The 17,619-nt window shown below is 38.1% G+C and overlaps 1 protein-coding gene across 1 annotated transcript in view; it reads left to right on the top strand.

The window, feature by feature from the left end:
* The window catches only part of LOC120417103 (transmembrane protein 132E), a 115,331-nt gene extending 105,121 nt beyond the window's left edge, over positions 1–10,210 (top strand). Inside the window, exon 14 of the mRNA XM_039579080.2 lies at positions 5,291–10,210. Coding sequence (XP_039435014.1) covers positions 5,291–5,305 — 15 coding nt within the window. The 3' untranslated portion in view covers positions 5,306–10,210. The remainder of the gene's footprint in view (positions 1–5,290) is intronic.
* Positions 10,211–17,619: the final 7,409 nt, after the last annotated feature.

Raw genomic sequence — 17,619 nt, 5'->3', positions numbered from 1 at the left:
TGTTCATATTCATAACTTTAAAAGTATATGATTTATCATTTTTGTAACACTAGGTACAATGAAGAAAAAAAAAAATTAAGAAAACATAACCTAACCTAAAACTAACTTAATGTTACCATAAACTAAACTAAACCAATCCTTGAATCAAGGGGTATTCAGATATAGCACATTTTTCCCTGAATTTCAAACATTTTTCTTGAATCTTCTGATCCAACATTTTTACTTCTGCTAATTCATGAACCTCACTTGATCTAGTCCAGCCAGGAACATTCAAAACCATTTTGAGTACCTTGTTTTGGACACGCTGGAGCTTCAATTTATGAGTTCTAGCGCAACACTCCCAAACAGGTACTGCATACTCAATAACGGGGTAAATTATTTGTTTGTAAACTGCTAGCTTATTTTTCAAAGATAACTTTGATTTTCTGTTAATTAAAGGATACAAACACCTGATGAGAATGCTGCACTTGTTCAATATTTTATCTACATGCTGTCGAAACAATAGTTTCGAGTCAAGTATGAGACCTAAATATACAACTTCCTTTGACCAGGGTATTGAAACATCATTCATTTTAATCAAAACATCATCCTTTGGGACAAATCGGGCCGATTTGGAAAGTGGAAAAATGATGGTTTGAGTTTTGGCTGCATTTATGCGAATTTTCCAGTCGCCAAAGTATTCGGAAAGAACGTCAAGACCCTTCTGAAGACGGCCGACTAAATATCTGGTTATTTTACCCTTATAAATAACGGCAGTGTCATCAGCAAAAAGTGACAACACACCATTACCAGGAAGAGTAGGCAAATCAGATGTAAAAATATTGTACAGAAGTGGGCCAAGAATACTTCCTTGGGGAACCCCAGCATCAATGTTGAATAATCCAGAAGCAATCCCATTCAGAAAAACCCTGAACGATCTCTCCGAAAGATAGTGCTGGATAATTTTGATAAGATACATTGGAAAACCGTATAAATACAGTTTATGTATCAAACCATCATGCCAAACATTGTCAAAAGCCTTCTCAACATCCAACAAAGCCATAGCAGTTGATTTAGACTCGAGCTTGTTCTGCTTGATGATTTTAGTTACTCTCGTAAGCTGATGAGCAGTATTATGCCCCTTTCGGAAGCCAAACTGCTCGTTCAAAATTATATTATTATCGTTGGTAAAATCCAAAAGCCTTGAATAGATGACTTTCTCAAAGAGTTTGGACAGACTACTCAAAAGACTAATGGGACGATAACTTGTTGGCGATGTTGGATCTTTTTGAGGCTTTAAAATTGGTATGACTTTGCCCAGTTTCCAATTGGTGGGGAAGTAACCAAGTTGCAAACATTTATTGAAAATATTGGCTAGATGTTGAAAGAACTGATCACTCTGTTTTTTCAACACTAGATTAAAAATGTTATCAAAGCCTGGAGCTTTCATATTTTTCATTTGTTTAACTGCAACTTTGACTTCCTCACCAGAAACATGGGAATCTGCAGGAAATTCAAAGGTAGAGTCATTGATTGTTGAAATACTATTGGCAACTGATGTTTCTTTACGGCTGGTCATGGAAGCGCCAAGATTATGTGAACTAACAAAATGAAGCCCAAGTGCATTTGCCTTTTCCTCGGATGTAATCAAAGGAGAATCCTCAACAATAAGAGGAGGAATAGGCTTTGGTTTGTTTTTAAGAACTTTTGAAAGTTTCCAAAATGGTTTTGAATAATTCCCAAGCTGGCTTACATGTTTTGAAAATTCTTGATTTCTAATATTGTCAAGTCGGTCCTGTATGATTTTGTTCAAATTGTTAACTGAAATCTTTTTGTCATAGTCCCCAGTCCGTTGATATTGTCTCCTATAAACATTCCTAAGTCTAATCAAGTGTTTAGTATCTACGTCAATATCAGTTACCTTAAAATTAACAGGAACCTCCCGAACGTTGGCAGCCTCTGCTTGGTTGATAGCCTGCTGGATCACCTCCAGCGAACGATCAATATCAGCAAAAGTTTCCGGGTGTTGATCATAGTCGATGTTGCTGTCTACCACTTGCTGAAACTGCTGCCAGTCAACGTTGTGGTAATCTTTCCGGGTTGGTTGCCGCTGCGGAGTAACGGAAGCTCCAACCTCCACAACCACCGGATAGTGATCAGAACTCAACTCTTCAAACACCTCAGGATGAGCCACGTTCTCAGCCATATTGGTAATGTAGAAGTCGATGATTGAGTGATTCCCAGACCGAGCCACCCTCGTTGGACGATCCGGACTCACAACGTTGTAGTATCCGTTTTGCAGATCGTTGTGCAGAATCACTCCGTTCCGATTCCTCCTGCTGTTGCCCCAAACTTCATGCTTCGCGTTGAGGTCACCAGCGATGATGTACTTTGCGCTCCGCCGTGTCAGCTTCTGGATATCGCCCTTCAGTTTTGCTGCTGAACCATCTCTGGCATTCACCTGACGTGGGCAGTATGCAGCAATGAAGAGTACTGGGCCAACCGAAGTGGGAATTTCCACTCCAACGGCCTCGATGATGTCCAGCTTAAAGTGTGGCAGCCGGCGTGGCTTGAGATCACGATGAACAGCGACAAGCACACCTCCTCCTCCAGACGTGGTCCTGTCGAGCTGCGTCGCAATCTTGTAGTTTTGCAGATAAACTTTTTCACCGGGCTTCAGATGAGTTTCCGTGATGGCAGCTACGTCGATCTCCTTCTCGCGAAGAAAATCCACCAGCTCTAAGTTCTTCCTCCTAATGGAGCAAGCGTTCCAATTCAGCAGCTTGAGGGACCTACGATCCATACTGGATGACGAACGAGGTCAGCACTTCAATCTGCTGGGTCTTGGTTTTGCATCCACGCAGTGCAGCGGACATCTGTTTGAAAATATTGAGGAGTTCGGTTGAGGTGTAAAGATCATTACCATTTTCCTCAACTGCTGGTTCTTGGGTTGGTCTTGGCTCCTGGCTGAAGCCCGGTGGTGGCGGTCTCGGCTCCTGGCTGGAACCCGGCCGTGGATGATTCATCTCAGCTCTCTTCCTGGGATCCAACGGTAACGGTGCCAAGTTCGGGACCTGGCGTCGCGGTTGAAGAGGTGGAAAATTTTGCTCCACCAGGGCTGGAGGAGTTCTACGACGCTGAGGCTGATTCTTCGTCGATGCTTGCTGCCGAATTTTCACGAACTCAGCTCTCTTGGGGCACTTTCGGTCGGTTGACGAATGCTCACCGTTGCAGTTGAGGCACTTCACCAGCGAATCTTGGATGCACTGGGACGTGATGTGCGCATCAGTACCACATTTGGCGCAACGACGCTTCAGGTGGCAGTTCTTACCTCCGTGCCCGAAGCCCAGGCAGTTGAAGCATTGTGTGACGTCACGATGCACTGGTCGGTATCGCTCCCACGACACGATAATGTTGAAAACCGCTCGGATTGCCTTCAGCTCAGGAAGCGTCGTCGATCCCTTAGCCAAATGCAGCAGGTAGAGCTGATCACGGTACTTGATGTCTTTGTTGCGTCGGCTCATTTTGTGCACGGCCAACACATCCAGTTTCAAAACTTTTAGCTCGGCAGCTAATTCCTCCACTGGCATGTCGTACAGACCTCTGACGACGATTTTGTACGGCTTATCCATGACGACATCATGGGTAAAGTACTCCGCCTCGTTTTCGGTCAAGTAATCCTTGACCAGTTGATAGTGCTGCCTGGATTGCACCAGCACCTTAAATCCGTCCTGACACAGACGAATGTTGCCTTGGACTTTCCCAGACTTGATGAGTTCAACAAGCCCCGCACGAAAGTCGATCGTTGCTGCTGATTGCCTCACATAAAAAGGAGGCAGTTTCTCCTTTCGCTGTTTCACTTCATTCTCCTTTGCTTCCGCTACCTGGTCCTCGTCAGGCAGTCCAGCGAACTTGTTGTTCTTCAAAAGCTGCTCCTCGTGCGATGAAGAGTTCTCCTCCTCCTCATCCATCGGTACAGTACCGTCGCTCTTTTTCGTCTTTTTGCTGTTCGATGTCACTTCCAAAAGCACCTTCCTTTTGGAAATTCCCGGTTTTTGGCCATCAGTTGAGGCCTCAACCTTCCTTTTGGAAATTCCCACTTTTTTGCCTGCTTGAGCCGCAGGTAGGGCAATATTGCCGGCGTTTTGCGCCGGGACGCGACTAGTCATGTTGATTCAGACAACCTTCACCAACGAATGCTCGGATAACAATCTGAGTTTTTGTTGTATTTTTTAATCCGGCTGAAATTTGTTTGGTGCCTTCGGTAGGCATAAAGAAGCCTTTTTTGCATCATTAGTTTGTCCATATAATTTACCATACAAATTAGGCAGCGAAAATGATGTATGAAAATTCAAAAAATTGTATCTTTTGGAGACATTTTTTGATCGATTTGAGGTCTTCGGCAAAGTTGTAGGTATGGATGAGGACTACATTGAAAAAAAAAATGATACACGATATTTATTTTGGTAATTTTTAATTTCAAGAAGCAAAATATGGAAAATTTTCTCAGCTTTTCTAATATTTTTTTTCAAAGGTGGGCAAACATGGGCACTAATTTTACCAAGCAATAGGTAACTAACTGCACTTTATCAAATTTTCATTAAAGTACTTTTTGATTGCAAATTCAATTTACATGGAAAAATTAAGTTGAAAATTTTTTGCGATGAATATTTCGATTTTTGAAAAAAAAATCAGTATTGATTCAAAAATTCATAACTCGGTCAATTATTAATTTCATGAGGATTGGCTCCGAAACAATAATCACGCTGTTTTGCTCCTGACAAAAGGTGCAGCGCTCTTAAATCTGCTTTTAAGTACAAAACTCGCGTTATAAACCTGTTTGGAACACTCTGCAGATAAGGTATAGCTTAAAAGGCGGTTTTCCCGCTGTCGAAAATAGTTAGCACTGAAACAGATTTTCTGAAAAGTAATTTAGTTTTACTCCATTCCACGATTTTCGATTCAGTTGGAGATGGAACAGAAAAAATCGGTGAAATTCGCTCGGAAAATGATCAAATTTTCACTTTTCTGAAAATCTCAATAAAATCCGGGTTTCTTGCTAATTTTTGGCAGCAGAAAATTCCGCTTTACCCTAACTAATCTACATACCTGGAACACTCTGTATCTTTTGACAGCAGCGTTAGTGTCGTTGAACACAAGAAAAAGTTCCAATCAAAATACACAAATATGAGTTTTTCCAAACTAAACAAAATTGATTTGATCTTTTAAAAAATTTATATGCAACGACGAGCTTTTTCTCAGTAATGTTATTTACAGAGTAAAGTTTAACAATACATTTTCCATTTTCCAGGAATCGAATGCCTGAGTGCAAGAGATCATTGCAAAGATTCGGGACATATTGTCCACGTTCCAGCAGCAGTACCGGAACGTGGCGATATCTCCTGCGAACAGCCCGACGTGCATCCCTGGAATCAACGATCCCAACTTCGAACACTTTTTCGAACATTTGAGTGAGTCGTACGCCTAAGTCATTATCCCAGTTCCAGTTCCTTCCGGTTGATTTACCACCATTACCACCACCCCGACCGGTTCATCAGTTTGCCATCACGCGCAACTCCACGTCTCTTCCCGGCATCGTTAGAAAGAGGGACGTGTGAGGAGTTTCACACAACACAATCAATGGGTTAGCCGAACTTGTAGTAGTCAGACAGTTGGCTTCGTTTCTCTATTTATAATCGGTGCAAAAGTGCAGGGTTCTTGTCTTGTATTATATAAAGTGATCTCATTTTACAATTTCCTATTTATTTCAACAATTAAGAACGACCTACCAGTGAAACGTGTGCGGAGAAAACAAATGAAAGGAAGCGTCTTTGCAGTGATCTAAAAAAATGAATGCAAAATTTGAGAAAATAAAAACAAACATACTGAAATTCTAGCTGAGATTCGTAGATAAGATAGAATATGTATCGTACTTCCACGTAGAAGGAAAACAATGTGTATAGTACCCAAGCAGCATTATGTTGAGCGCTGAAAGAAAACGAGATAAATGGGTGAAAAACAAAACAGCAAGAAGTTACAACAATACAAAACTGAAGAAAATACTCGTATGATTGTGTTTTGTGACATATTCGTAAGCAACAAAGAAAAATTAAGCAAGTAAGAGAGCAAAAAAGAAAATTAAACAAAACATGCTAAAACATTTAATCTGGCTTGAACGTAATGTAAATTATCAAACTGCAACGCTCATCACGCGCGCTCCTTTTGTCCCACGTATTTCTAGTGCAAATTTTCGAATTTTTGATTTTTAATACTCCCTTTTCGAGGCGACCGCGTCTGCTAGTCGAAACGGCTCAAACTGGAACACAACATACACACATACACGCATGGATTGCACCCTACACACACACATCTACGCGATGAAATGCACTGATCCCACACAGTTGAGTGAATCTTTCTCGATGAGAGAGCACTTCGGGCTGAGACAGGTCGGCAAAAAAAACACACAAAACACTCACCTTTGTATCATAAGTTATTCGAAGTAAAACAACAGTAAATCAAATTAACACTCTAGTCATTCATTTAAACAAATTTAAGGCAGGCGAAACAAATAAATAGTAATTATTACAACAAAGTATATATATATTATGGAAATGCAGTTATTTAGGTTAAGTTGAACAAACACAGTGTATAGAAAATAAACTCATATACCTTATATATATATTATGATTAAAGCTTTAAAACAACAAAAAATGAAACATTTTATATATATATCGAAGATCGACGGCATACATTGCAAAAATTGGCACCGATTTTTTTGAGAGTTCGTTAATGTATTGGAAATCTATTATCCCGCTTGAAATTATATTAAGCATGGTGACACAACATTGAGGAAGAAAAAAAAGGAAAACGATCCATATCAAGCACAGATTGATGCGATATTTTCGATTGTGTACATAGCGTATTCAGGAACAAAAAAAAAAACACGAGAGGCAAAATTATTTTTCAAAGTTTTATCTTTGTTGAATTTACTGTTTTGCGCTTGCGACAAATTTTGGTCATAATTTAGCGATTGCATCTGGAAGAAATCGTCTGCCATATATGAGAAATACACGCAATCACCCACTCACACTTACAGAAAAAGAAAGCAAAACAACACAACAAAAATCTGTCTATATACGGAAAATGATACCAAAAATTAGCTTGTTAAGGAAACGTTAGGCTTAGAGAAGAAAGAAGAAAAAACAGCAACACAGGATTTCGTTAACGCAAAACAGAGCAGAGGAGCAGGTGGTTAGAACTGCAAATTGGTGTTCATTGTGTGAGATTAAGAAACAAAAAAGTATGAGAAAAACACATGTACCTATACTCACCACAAGGTATCGTTTGATTCGTTTGATTTCAGCTTGATTTCCAGACAACTGTTAATGTCGAACTTCGGTAACAATCTCAACACATTCCCATTCGTTCGCCAATAGTTTGTTCCAGCCAAGTTCGTCATTAACACCGGGACAATTTCTCAACACATGAACAGCAGCAGACACACACACACAGATACACGCTTGAAGTTTCGTCATTCTAAACAGAAGAAAAAAATACTCTTACGATAGTGCATCTACGATAGATTTGGAACCATACGTAAAAGCAACTACGCTGAGACAAATCATTAAAACCACCCCCTATAATGAGCGAAGAAATAATAAATCTATTACAAAACACTAGTAAAATACACTCTATCCTACACTCGATAGTGCTATTTTTGCCTGTGCTCGCCCCCCTTTTCCCATCTGTTGATTATTTTCTTTAACAATTTCTCGTAAAAAAACATGCAAGAGTGGAGTGGAAATCTGGAGAGTGATGAGTTTGTTATCAATCCTTTTTATAATTAATAAATATTTCGAGTTAGGAATAACATAGTCAAGGTTGTTAATCGATAAAGTAATCATCGATAATATTAACGCCTGACGATAACGATAATTGTTGTCGAGTTCTTCGTTATTTCGATAATTCTGTCAGGGATAATGTTATCGACGATTACGAACAATAACTCATTTTTAAAATCTTCCTAAAATTGACTTAATCCAATCATATCATGTTAAATATTCAATGCTTTACTTAAGAATTAGTTTTTGGGTAATGTAGTATGTTTCTAAGCATAAAAAATACAATGCACCGTATATTTTGAAAATGCTCGAATTTTCATAACTGAGTATGAGTTTGTTTTTTCACCAAGTACCGTATTTTTTCCAAAAAAAAACTCATATTTTCATAATTTGCAAATAACCATCCACTGAACCTTACTTTTGTATGCATTTTCATTTAATTAAAATGGTTTTTTTTGGAAAATAATATGTTTTTTTCAAAATTTCACTCTTATCTTACCTAGCGTCCGGAAATTTAAAGCGGGTGTAGGAACGCTCACATAGACGCCCTTGCTCCCATCACGTCACTAAGGGTATGGAGTGACGAGAAATTAATAATCATTCCTCCCTCTCTCCTGTCGAACCTTTATCAAAGAAGCAGGCAATCCACAACTCACAGCGAACGACCAAGGGAATACCCTGCCCCATATTCAGTATTTATTGAAACACTTCCCGACGACACCAAATATTCTTTTAATTCGTTCAATTTTTCAAAAGAAAAATTCAAAAATTCTAAAAAATAACAGAGCGCAGTGAAAAATTCAACCCACATGCACCGGTTGCTATGATCGAATTCGCAGTAAACCAACTTTCACTAATCACTCAAAAAATGTGTCTTTGATACTGTGTTATCCACCAAATTTCAAAACGTTTTGGATAACATTGATTTTAAGCTGTTTAATAGATAATCAAAACAAAGCTGATTGCAGACTATTTTTACTCAACTTTGAGCGAAAAAGCGCAATCAGGCTCTCTGAACCATTCGCTGTTCTACCCGATTGGCGATTGGAGTGAGAGGGAGAGCAAATTGAGAGTATTCACTGGCAATTGGTGTGAAAGTGACATAGTCACTGACATACGGTAGGAAACGACCAGGGCAGTTTTTTGTCGCGTTCGATTTGTGATCCCGAGTGATTGAGTCTTTTTTGAGCAATCAGGACCCTTGGTTCCAACAGAGGAAAATGTTGCATGTATTTTCACTAAATTTCGGGATCGTGGTGTAGGGGTAAGCATGGTTGCCTCTCACCCAGTCGGCCTGGGTTCGATCCCAGACGGTTCCGGTGGCATTTTTCGAGACGAGATTTGTCTGATAACGCCTTCCGTCGGATGGGGAAGTAAATGTTGGCCCCGGTCTAACTTAGAGGTTATGTCGTTAGCTCAGTCCAGATTTAGGAGTCGTCTCCCTGGGTCCTGCCTCTGTGGAGTCGCTGGTAGGCAGTTGGACTCATAAGCCAAAGGTCGTCAGTTCGAATCCCGAGGTGGTTGGAAGCTTAGGTGTTAAAAGAGGTTTGCAATTGCCTCAACAATCAAGCCTTCGGACACCTAGTTTCGAGTAGGAATCTCGCAATCGTGAACGCCAAGGCAATGCTGCAGAGCGAATATTTTTTTGATTATTTTTTGTAGATTTCTAAAATTTTGTGAAATTTTTATATCATGTTTTGCTTCGTCTAAAAAAATATGGTAAGTTGATAAATTTTGTGAGTAATTATACTTTGAAACTTACAATAATATCAAAACAATAAATTTTTTTAGGGAGAGCTTACAAAAATTAACAGGATTTGGTTGGATTTAATCAATTTAAGAAATATATTAAAAATTGAGTTATTGTCCGTTATCGTCGATAAGATAATTGCCGATAGAATCATTGAAATAACCGCGTTAATTTTATCGCTAACAACCTTGGAATATACACTTGATGGCATTCCATTTCGTTACATTATTTGTTTCAGAGTTTCCTTCTTTTTTTTTGTTGAGCAGTACAGAATCGTTTCCGCCTGAATCATTGCTCCAGATTGACACTGTTTGTCGAACATTCTTCCAATATTGAAACAACAAAACAACACACAACTAAAACGACCAGCTAAATGTATATTGTTTATGAATGAGCTTGATTATACACGTATTCTGCAAATACCAAGAAAAAAAAAGATAACAAATAAACAACAAAAAAAAGCATCAGTATATAGACAAATTTAATGCAAATGAACAACACAAATAAAAAAAAACGCAAATATTTTGTATCTGATATAACGTTGCGAGAATATGATTTCTAGAACTATTTATACAACCAGAAAACAGAAGCATGGCCAGATCGGTAAGAGTGAAGGAGAAATGTAAGTATTAAACAAAAACACACATACGTCTAAATAAAGCGAAACGCATGAATGTCTTAACCACAAGCAGCTAAAATGTGTGTGTTGAATACCTTTTGATAGTTAGCAAGTTGTAGGCGGCGAAAACAATTGGAACACATGTCAACTGGAAACAATTGGTTAGCTTGAGTGACAAATGTGTAGCAAAGGGGCGACTTCTCAGAAAGAAAGAAAGAAAGAAAGAAACAAAAAAAATGTTATATTATACAGTACATAAATAGCTATTTAAAGTGCGAAAACAGAAACCTGCTTGAGATAAAAAGAAAAATGAAAACAAACAAACGTGAAAGCAAATCAATACAATTACTAAACACATATATTGCTGTTGTAAGCTCCCACAAAGTAAGTAAAATCGTAACTCTATACACATGCGCATATATACATTCAAAATCACAGTACTATCAAGAAGGATGAAAAATGAACGTTTGACAGAGGCAAAAAAAAAAACAAATCATCAGAATTACTCTTTCCCTAAATTAAACGACTTCGAATGCTTACACCTCGACTTTTTACGATAAGCAAAATTGATGTACTTATTTCCTTCCTTCAATTATGAACTACGCACACGTACGAAAAAAAAAATCTTTCCCAGTTGAGTTTGTGTTCATATTGGTGAGAGTTGAATTACACAATCTCCCACAAACAATTATTTGATTTCAAGCTGCCATAACGTATCACAATAGAACGAGAGGGCGTTGTAATAGAACAAGCTTAGGAAACGTATTAAGAAATATCAACTGAAACAAAGCGCAATACGACATGGTAAATGTATCCCTTTAAACGAAAACACTCTTCTTAACTAAAGTCTCACACCGTTGCGTGAGCACAGGCCATAGTAACTTGTTTTTGTTAACTAATTGTAATGGTTTTTAATTTGTATACACACAAACCAGTTTGTTGGGACTTCTTTTTCCACACTTCCATCTCGTTACACAAACAAAAAGTCCGCGAATCTTCCACACAAATTTTCACACCTCCAGAAATCAGTTAAATTTGTTAAAACTTCTTTTTTATGTTTCCGTTTGCGCGGTCCTGTGAGAGAATTTAAATAGATACAGTTACCACCGATTGGAGCAGAAAGCATTGCGTAACTTGTTAGAGCGAATTACACATACAAAACACTGCAATAGTCGTGCACTGTATAGGCTAATTGAAACGAGTCCTCAGAAGGAAGAAGAAGAAAGTGGAGAGAACACACTAGCTTTGCAGTGACAACAACAAACAAACAAAACAAATTAAGAATACAAGTTGTTTCCTGTGTGTGAGAGATGGAAACGATACACGACAGCGCAGCAGAAGATAGTACCGCGCGTGCATAAAGCGACTTTATTATTATTTAAATAAATTATTTGAATGATTACAAAATATGAACAAATAAACGAGAAATTATTTGTAACTGTAAAAATAAACAAAAAGTGCTTATATCAGCTGGTTTGCGCGTATGGCGGAAATGGAAAGTAAAGAAATGCCCTCTATGACAATTTTGTTTTGTCGTAATCTGTCCAACGTTATTCAACCCCTGGACGAATTGCATGCACACGATTCATTAGTGTGTGATCGTGGCAAATATTAAACATTCGCTAATTGGCCGTTGTTACGGCAGATATTTGCACCTCTTCCACTGGTACAAGCTCGAAAAGATTGCCGTTATGCAAGCGAGCAAAAAGAAAAAAATAATAAAACAATGCAGAATAAATCAATATTGATTCACAACACACAATAAATCAATATCTATAAATAACAGCGTGACGTAAATACTACGCATCGCGAAAAAAAAAACGAAGTAGCCTCCTCGCTTCGGAAACCCACGCCGGCTAGTGGTTGACCGGTGTCCAGTGACATTGGCCCTATTTTGCAGGCGCGCGCGACGTCAACCGACGACGCACTCAAAGTTACTCATGCAGCATAAATAAAAATCATGTCGCGCACACACTTTTTGCTGTGGTGCGGTTGCCGATGAGGTCCGAGCTAGCCTGCGTGTTTTGGATTGAGCTGTCGTTTAAGGACGATGTGGAGTAAGCGCCACTGAGAAGTCATTTTGTCTTGCTCAGTGAAATTTGCCTTAATCCTGGTGGATTAAAATACTTTTTTTGTTGATTTTCGTCACGTTTTGTAAGAAACAGGTTCCAACAATCCAATTAGACACGTAAATTCGGTGAATCTTGATTTTTGCAGAGCAAGAATGAGCAATGTTTTTGCATTTTTTAAAATGTTTATTATATTTTTTATTGCATTTCCCATTAAATTTATGTGTACTTTTCTAGGACCAAAGAAGACGAGGCTTTTCAAATATTCAAAAATCGGTATCTTGAAAACGAAATTAGTTGCACTCTAAATTAATTTACCTATTTTTGAATACAAATTTTCGCGAGTCGTACATTTAGTCAATTCACCGTTTAAATCCAAATAATATTGATAAGTATTACGGAAAATTTGGTTTATTGGTTTATTGTTAAAAGGTGAGCAAGCTTGACCATCTCTAAAAAGGTTTTTGAAAAAAATAGATCAGAGAGTTTCCTCATATTTGCCTCAAAGACATTGAGGATTGAACCAATGATTGCTGTGATGAAGCCTCTGAAGAAAAAAAAAACATACAGTAAAAATAAAGTTTTTTTATGCATCATCAAAATAGTGTTGATTTTTAAAGTAACGATAACACAGCAAATATGCGTCCGGTTTTCAATATCATAAAATGAAACTATCATACATTTTTCTACGTTCACAAAAACAAACATTATCTAAATTTATATAGCCTACTTTTCTGTACCAAAAATAACAGAATCGAATGGCTACACTTTTCAACATTTTTTTGATTTGAACGATTTATTGACAAAATACATGAAAATTTGACATAAAATTTCACTCAGTGTGTGTTTTTTGGAATTGCAAAAAGTGTTGTATGGAACTCGTTGCAAAACTTGATTTTTCAGCACTCTTCGTATTTATCCAACTCGGTGAACCTCGTTGGATAAATGTACGACTCGTGCTGAAAAAATCCTCTTTTTGCAACTTGTTGCATAAACTACTGTTTTGATGCCGGATCTCACTTAAATGTATGTAAACTATGTCCGGATCCATTATCCAACCCATCGTTGGGTAGGTAATCAAAAGACCTTTCCTATGAAATCAATACATTGAAGATCTGGCATCCCTGTCTCAAATAATGACCACTTAAGTGATATTTATGTAATTTTTTGAAGCCGGATCTCACTTAAATGTATGTAAACTATGCCCGGATCCATCATTCAACCTATCGTTGGATAGGTAATCGAAAGACCTTTCGAATGAGTTCAATACATTGAAGATCTGGCTACCCTGTCTCAAGTTATGACCACTTAAGTGATATTTATGTACTTTTTTGATGCCGGAGCTCACTTAAATGTATGTAAACTTTGTCCGGATCCATTATCCAACCCATCGTTGGATAGGTCATCAAAAGACCTTTCCAACGATTCCAATACATTGAAGACATCCCTGTCTTAAGTTATGACCGCTGTATTTCTGTGTATTTCTTTATTGAGAAACAAGCCTTACCTGACAAACTTCGTTCTGCCTTTTTTCGTTTGTTGACGTTTTTGACTTTTTTGCTTATTCAGCCTCCTGTGATCAAAACTTGATTTTAACCTTTTCCATACCATACCATCTGCAAATTTTCCGGAATCCTTCCTTGAACTCACGAACTTACCATACGAACCCAACGCAACAAAGAGCACCTTGATCGGACGTTCCGTGTTGATTCGCGTTCGAACAAAACCGTCGAAATTTTGTATATATATAGAAGATAGATAGAATTTGTGTCCAAACCCATCATATTACCAAATGTTGGTAAAAAGTGAGGAAGGCAACAACCACATAGGTGGATTAAGTAAGTTTTTGAGAATTGAAAATGCAATTTCAAATATTTCAATGCCTATACAAAAAAAAAAACAAAAAAATGATTTTTTTAAACAACATGAAAATATTTTTCACTTTACAACTGATTATAAATTAAAGTACTACTGGAATACAAATTTGAGCATTTCAAATTGCATAATATTATCAAAAATCTTCTGAATAGTTTAGAGATTTTGAAAAAAAAACCTTCTGTCCAAATCAACTTTTGCGTTTATAGACTTTATCAATTAAATCAGAATGTAGAAAAGAGTTCACAGAATGTTTTCTCCAAATAAAATATCAGCATTAGTTCAATTCTTGCAGAAATAAACGCAATTTTAAAATTAATAGCATTTTTTCTAATCCTAGATTTAAGTTTGGATGCCATTCAATTACTCGAATGTTTAGGTTCGAGTAGAAATCTTGACATAGAGACCGCCAAGACCAATGGTTTTCAAGGACATCTTCTCGTTTTCAGTTTTAATTTTTTTTATCAAATAATTTGTAAAAGTCCAGTGTGAAATAACTTTTAAAATCATACGATTCTTAAAAAAAAAAACATTTTCATCAAAATTTTGAAAAAGAGCGGAAGACCCGTTCAAAAGAGCGGCTCTTTTTAATGAGCGAACGAAAATGAGCGGCTCCTAAAAAAGAGCGGTTTTGCCCACCTCTAATCAAAATCCAAAAAATAGGTTTTTCCCATACAGATTCCCATAGAAAATTGATTCGCTTTGCGCAAAGTGAGGACTAAAACAATCGTTCCCAAATTTTAAGGAGTTGTTTAGGACCCCAAAAGGAACTAAAAAAATGCTGTGCTCGCTAAATTTGGATAACTTTATTTTTATCCATACAACCATATCACACCCTAATGGCACATACGCCAACTCGTCGTGTTTACAGTGACGATACGACTTAGACATTGCTAAGTGCCTAACGAAGGAGACGCATGGTTGTTCTTATGGTTCAGGGTGAATATCTTCATCTTCAATTTGATATTTTCAAAATATGTTTAGTACATGAATAAGGGAAACGAATGAAATTGCTAAAAAAAAGTTGAATAAATCCAATAAATATATTTTGAAAAAGTGTTTATTACTTATATTTTTAGTTGAACCATCAACTAACCATAACCAAAAAATAAGCCCTAGAACCGGTCCCGCCAAAGGGCCCCCGCTTATGATTCATTCACCGTCCGCGCGCGCCCCAGGGTCTCCGCGCAGCTGTCATCGGCAGGCACGGCCGCGTGTCACGTGGTCTCAGAACCCTCAACGCCGTAAAGCGGCGCGTTCAGCCAAGTGAAAGATGATCACCCAAAGCGGCGCCGAAACACGCGCCGCCTCAAAACACCGGTTTCGCGCCGTATATATTCTTGGAATTGACCTTTTGCGGGCCGTCGTCGCAGGACTTGCTATAGCGGTAAAATATTGAGAGACTTTCGACGACGACGACGACTGCGGCTTTGCAACCCTTTTTTTGTGTGATGGCCTTCACGGCGGCGCGGCCAGATTTTGGAATCGTCGCACGCACTCTGACTTTTTCGTGTGCACGTCGGATGCAAAAATCCTCTCGAAGGCGTCGGTCAGACCGGACCAATGAATGGCGGTGGAGAGACCTTTTCGGCCAGACGTTCGGACAGAATGACAGACGGCGGGCCCCACAGCCATATACTCATGAGAGTCACTTCTCACGAAAACACGAAAACAAGGGGGGCTATTTTTGGGGCGAACTTCAGGGTGAGCTGATGGGGGTGATTATGGGGTGATTGGGGTGGCCCCCGGCTTCGACCATCGTCAGAGACAGAGAAAAGTCGATTCACCCAATCGAATCTGCTTAATTCAAGGTCTCGGACCTGTTTGGTGAGGTGCGTACGGTTTTGGCTGGGATTTAAATGACCGGCGTGGTTACCTTACGTGGGGGAAAAGCTCATATAAATAATATTGTGGAAATAGATTTTTTTTTATTGATGTAAAGTATAATAAAACTGAACTTGAAACAATATTCGATGTTCCAAAAATTCACGTTTTTTCACGATTACGGTACTTGTTTTTTTTTTGTCTGAGTAAGTACAATTCATCATCACGACCTTTCAAAATATTAATAAGCAACGCAAAAAGTTGTCCAGGGACTCGATGCCAAATAAACACAAGACGGCATCGGACAAGTGGCAGCAAAAAACTTGCCAGAAGTAAAAATTAAAAAGAACAGAAAAAGAACACGCTGGATGAAAATAAAACCAGCATGATAAACAAATAGCTGTGGCGTCGCGCAAACTCGCTGGAATTCTGTGTGTAATTGCAAAACAATTAAAACTGTAAGCAAATAAACACTCGCAAGGTTAGCCGGATCCGTTGGGAGAAGGTATAGAAGAAGCAAGAATTATATAAGAGAAGTTGCATCATTCTGTGGAGTAAAAAAATGTTTTCAAAAATTGTCAATACTGCACTGTTTCATCATTTCAAAATCCCAACCTTCAAATTGGCAAGAACGAAACGAAGCAAAATATTCCAGAAACACACATTTTCACTTTCAATCTCCCCGCTCCCAGTTTCATCAGCAGAATGCTAATGAGGAAGAATCTGGAAAAAGACCGCACAAACAAAAAAAAAAAAAAAAATCAACAAGATTCTATCACAACAGGTGCGAGAGAACCATTCAGATATGATAAATTCTCGTAAATTTCGCAAACTAATAGACGCTCACGAATATGGCGCGGTGGCGGCTGCAGCAGCCTATCAAAGAGTTCCCCGGCTGGGAAACTGTGAGAAAGAACACTCTGTTTGGCGGCGGCAGCACCGGCTTGGGCGAGACTCGATTCTGGCTAGAATGATGGTCGAAAATTTATGACTTCCTCTATTGGGGCTTGTTTAGGAGGGGAAACTTATAATAAATTTGTTTGTGGTCACTGACCAATGATTGCTAGTCGAAATAGTGGCTTATGGGAGTTTGTTACCATTTATCACTTTTGCTTTTTTTTTGCTGATTCATATAAAGGTAGTTTTTTTCAAGTTCATAAATGTTTGTCTTTATTTTTTTTTTCAAAATTTTATATCCAACGCAAACTTACATAAAATGTGCATAATATACTTAATTTAAAAATGCAGGTAAAACTTTCAGCATTATTACCACTCATAAGCCAATTGCTAATATTTTTCATTGTTTTTGACTCGCACCTCCTTTAAAAAACGGTCCGAAATCAGAGGGCAAAAACAGTTTTTCAAGAAACTTAAAAATATCAATGTAATTTTAAGTGCAATCAGCTAAAAAAATTGCATTCCCTTCCGTTTATAGTCATTATACACATGTTTGAGTCAATTCAAAAATATATTGAGATTTTGAGCTTTTTTCGATTTTCCTAAAAAAAACTTAGAATTTAGAAAATTGATTACAGTTCTCGTTCGGTAACTGCGCTGAGAAAGTTGCCCAGTTACCGAATGTTGCTCGCTTACTGGGTTGATCAAAAATGTCAAGGGGAACGTCAATGCGTTATATTTTCTTAAGAAAAAATTAACAATAAA

This window comes from Culex pipiens, chromosome 1, assembly GCF_016801865.2.
Source record: "Culex pipiens pallens isolate TS chromosome 1, TS_CPP_V2, whole genome shotgun sequence".
NCBI lineage: Eukaryota > Metazoa > Arthropoda > Insecta > Diptera > Culicidae > Culex > Culex pipiens.
This window is presented reverse-complemented; position numbering and strand designations above follow the sequence as displayed.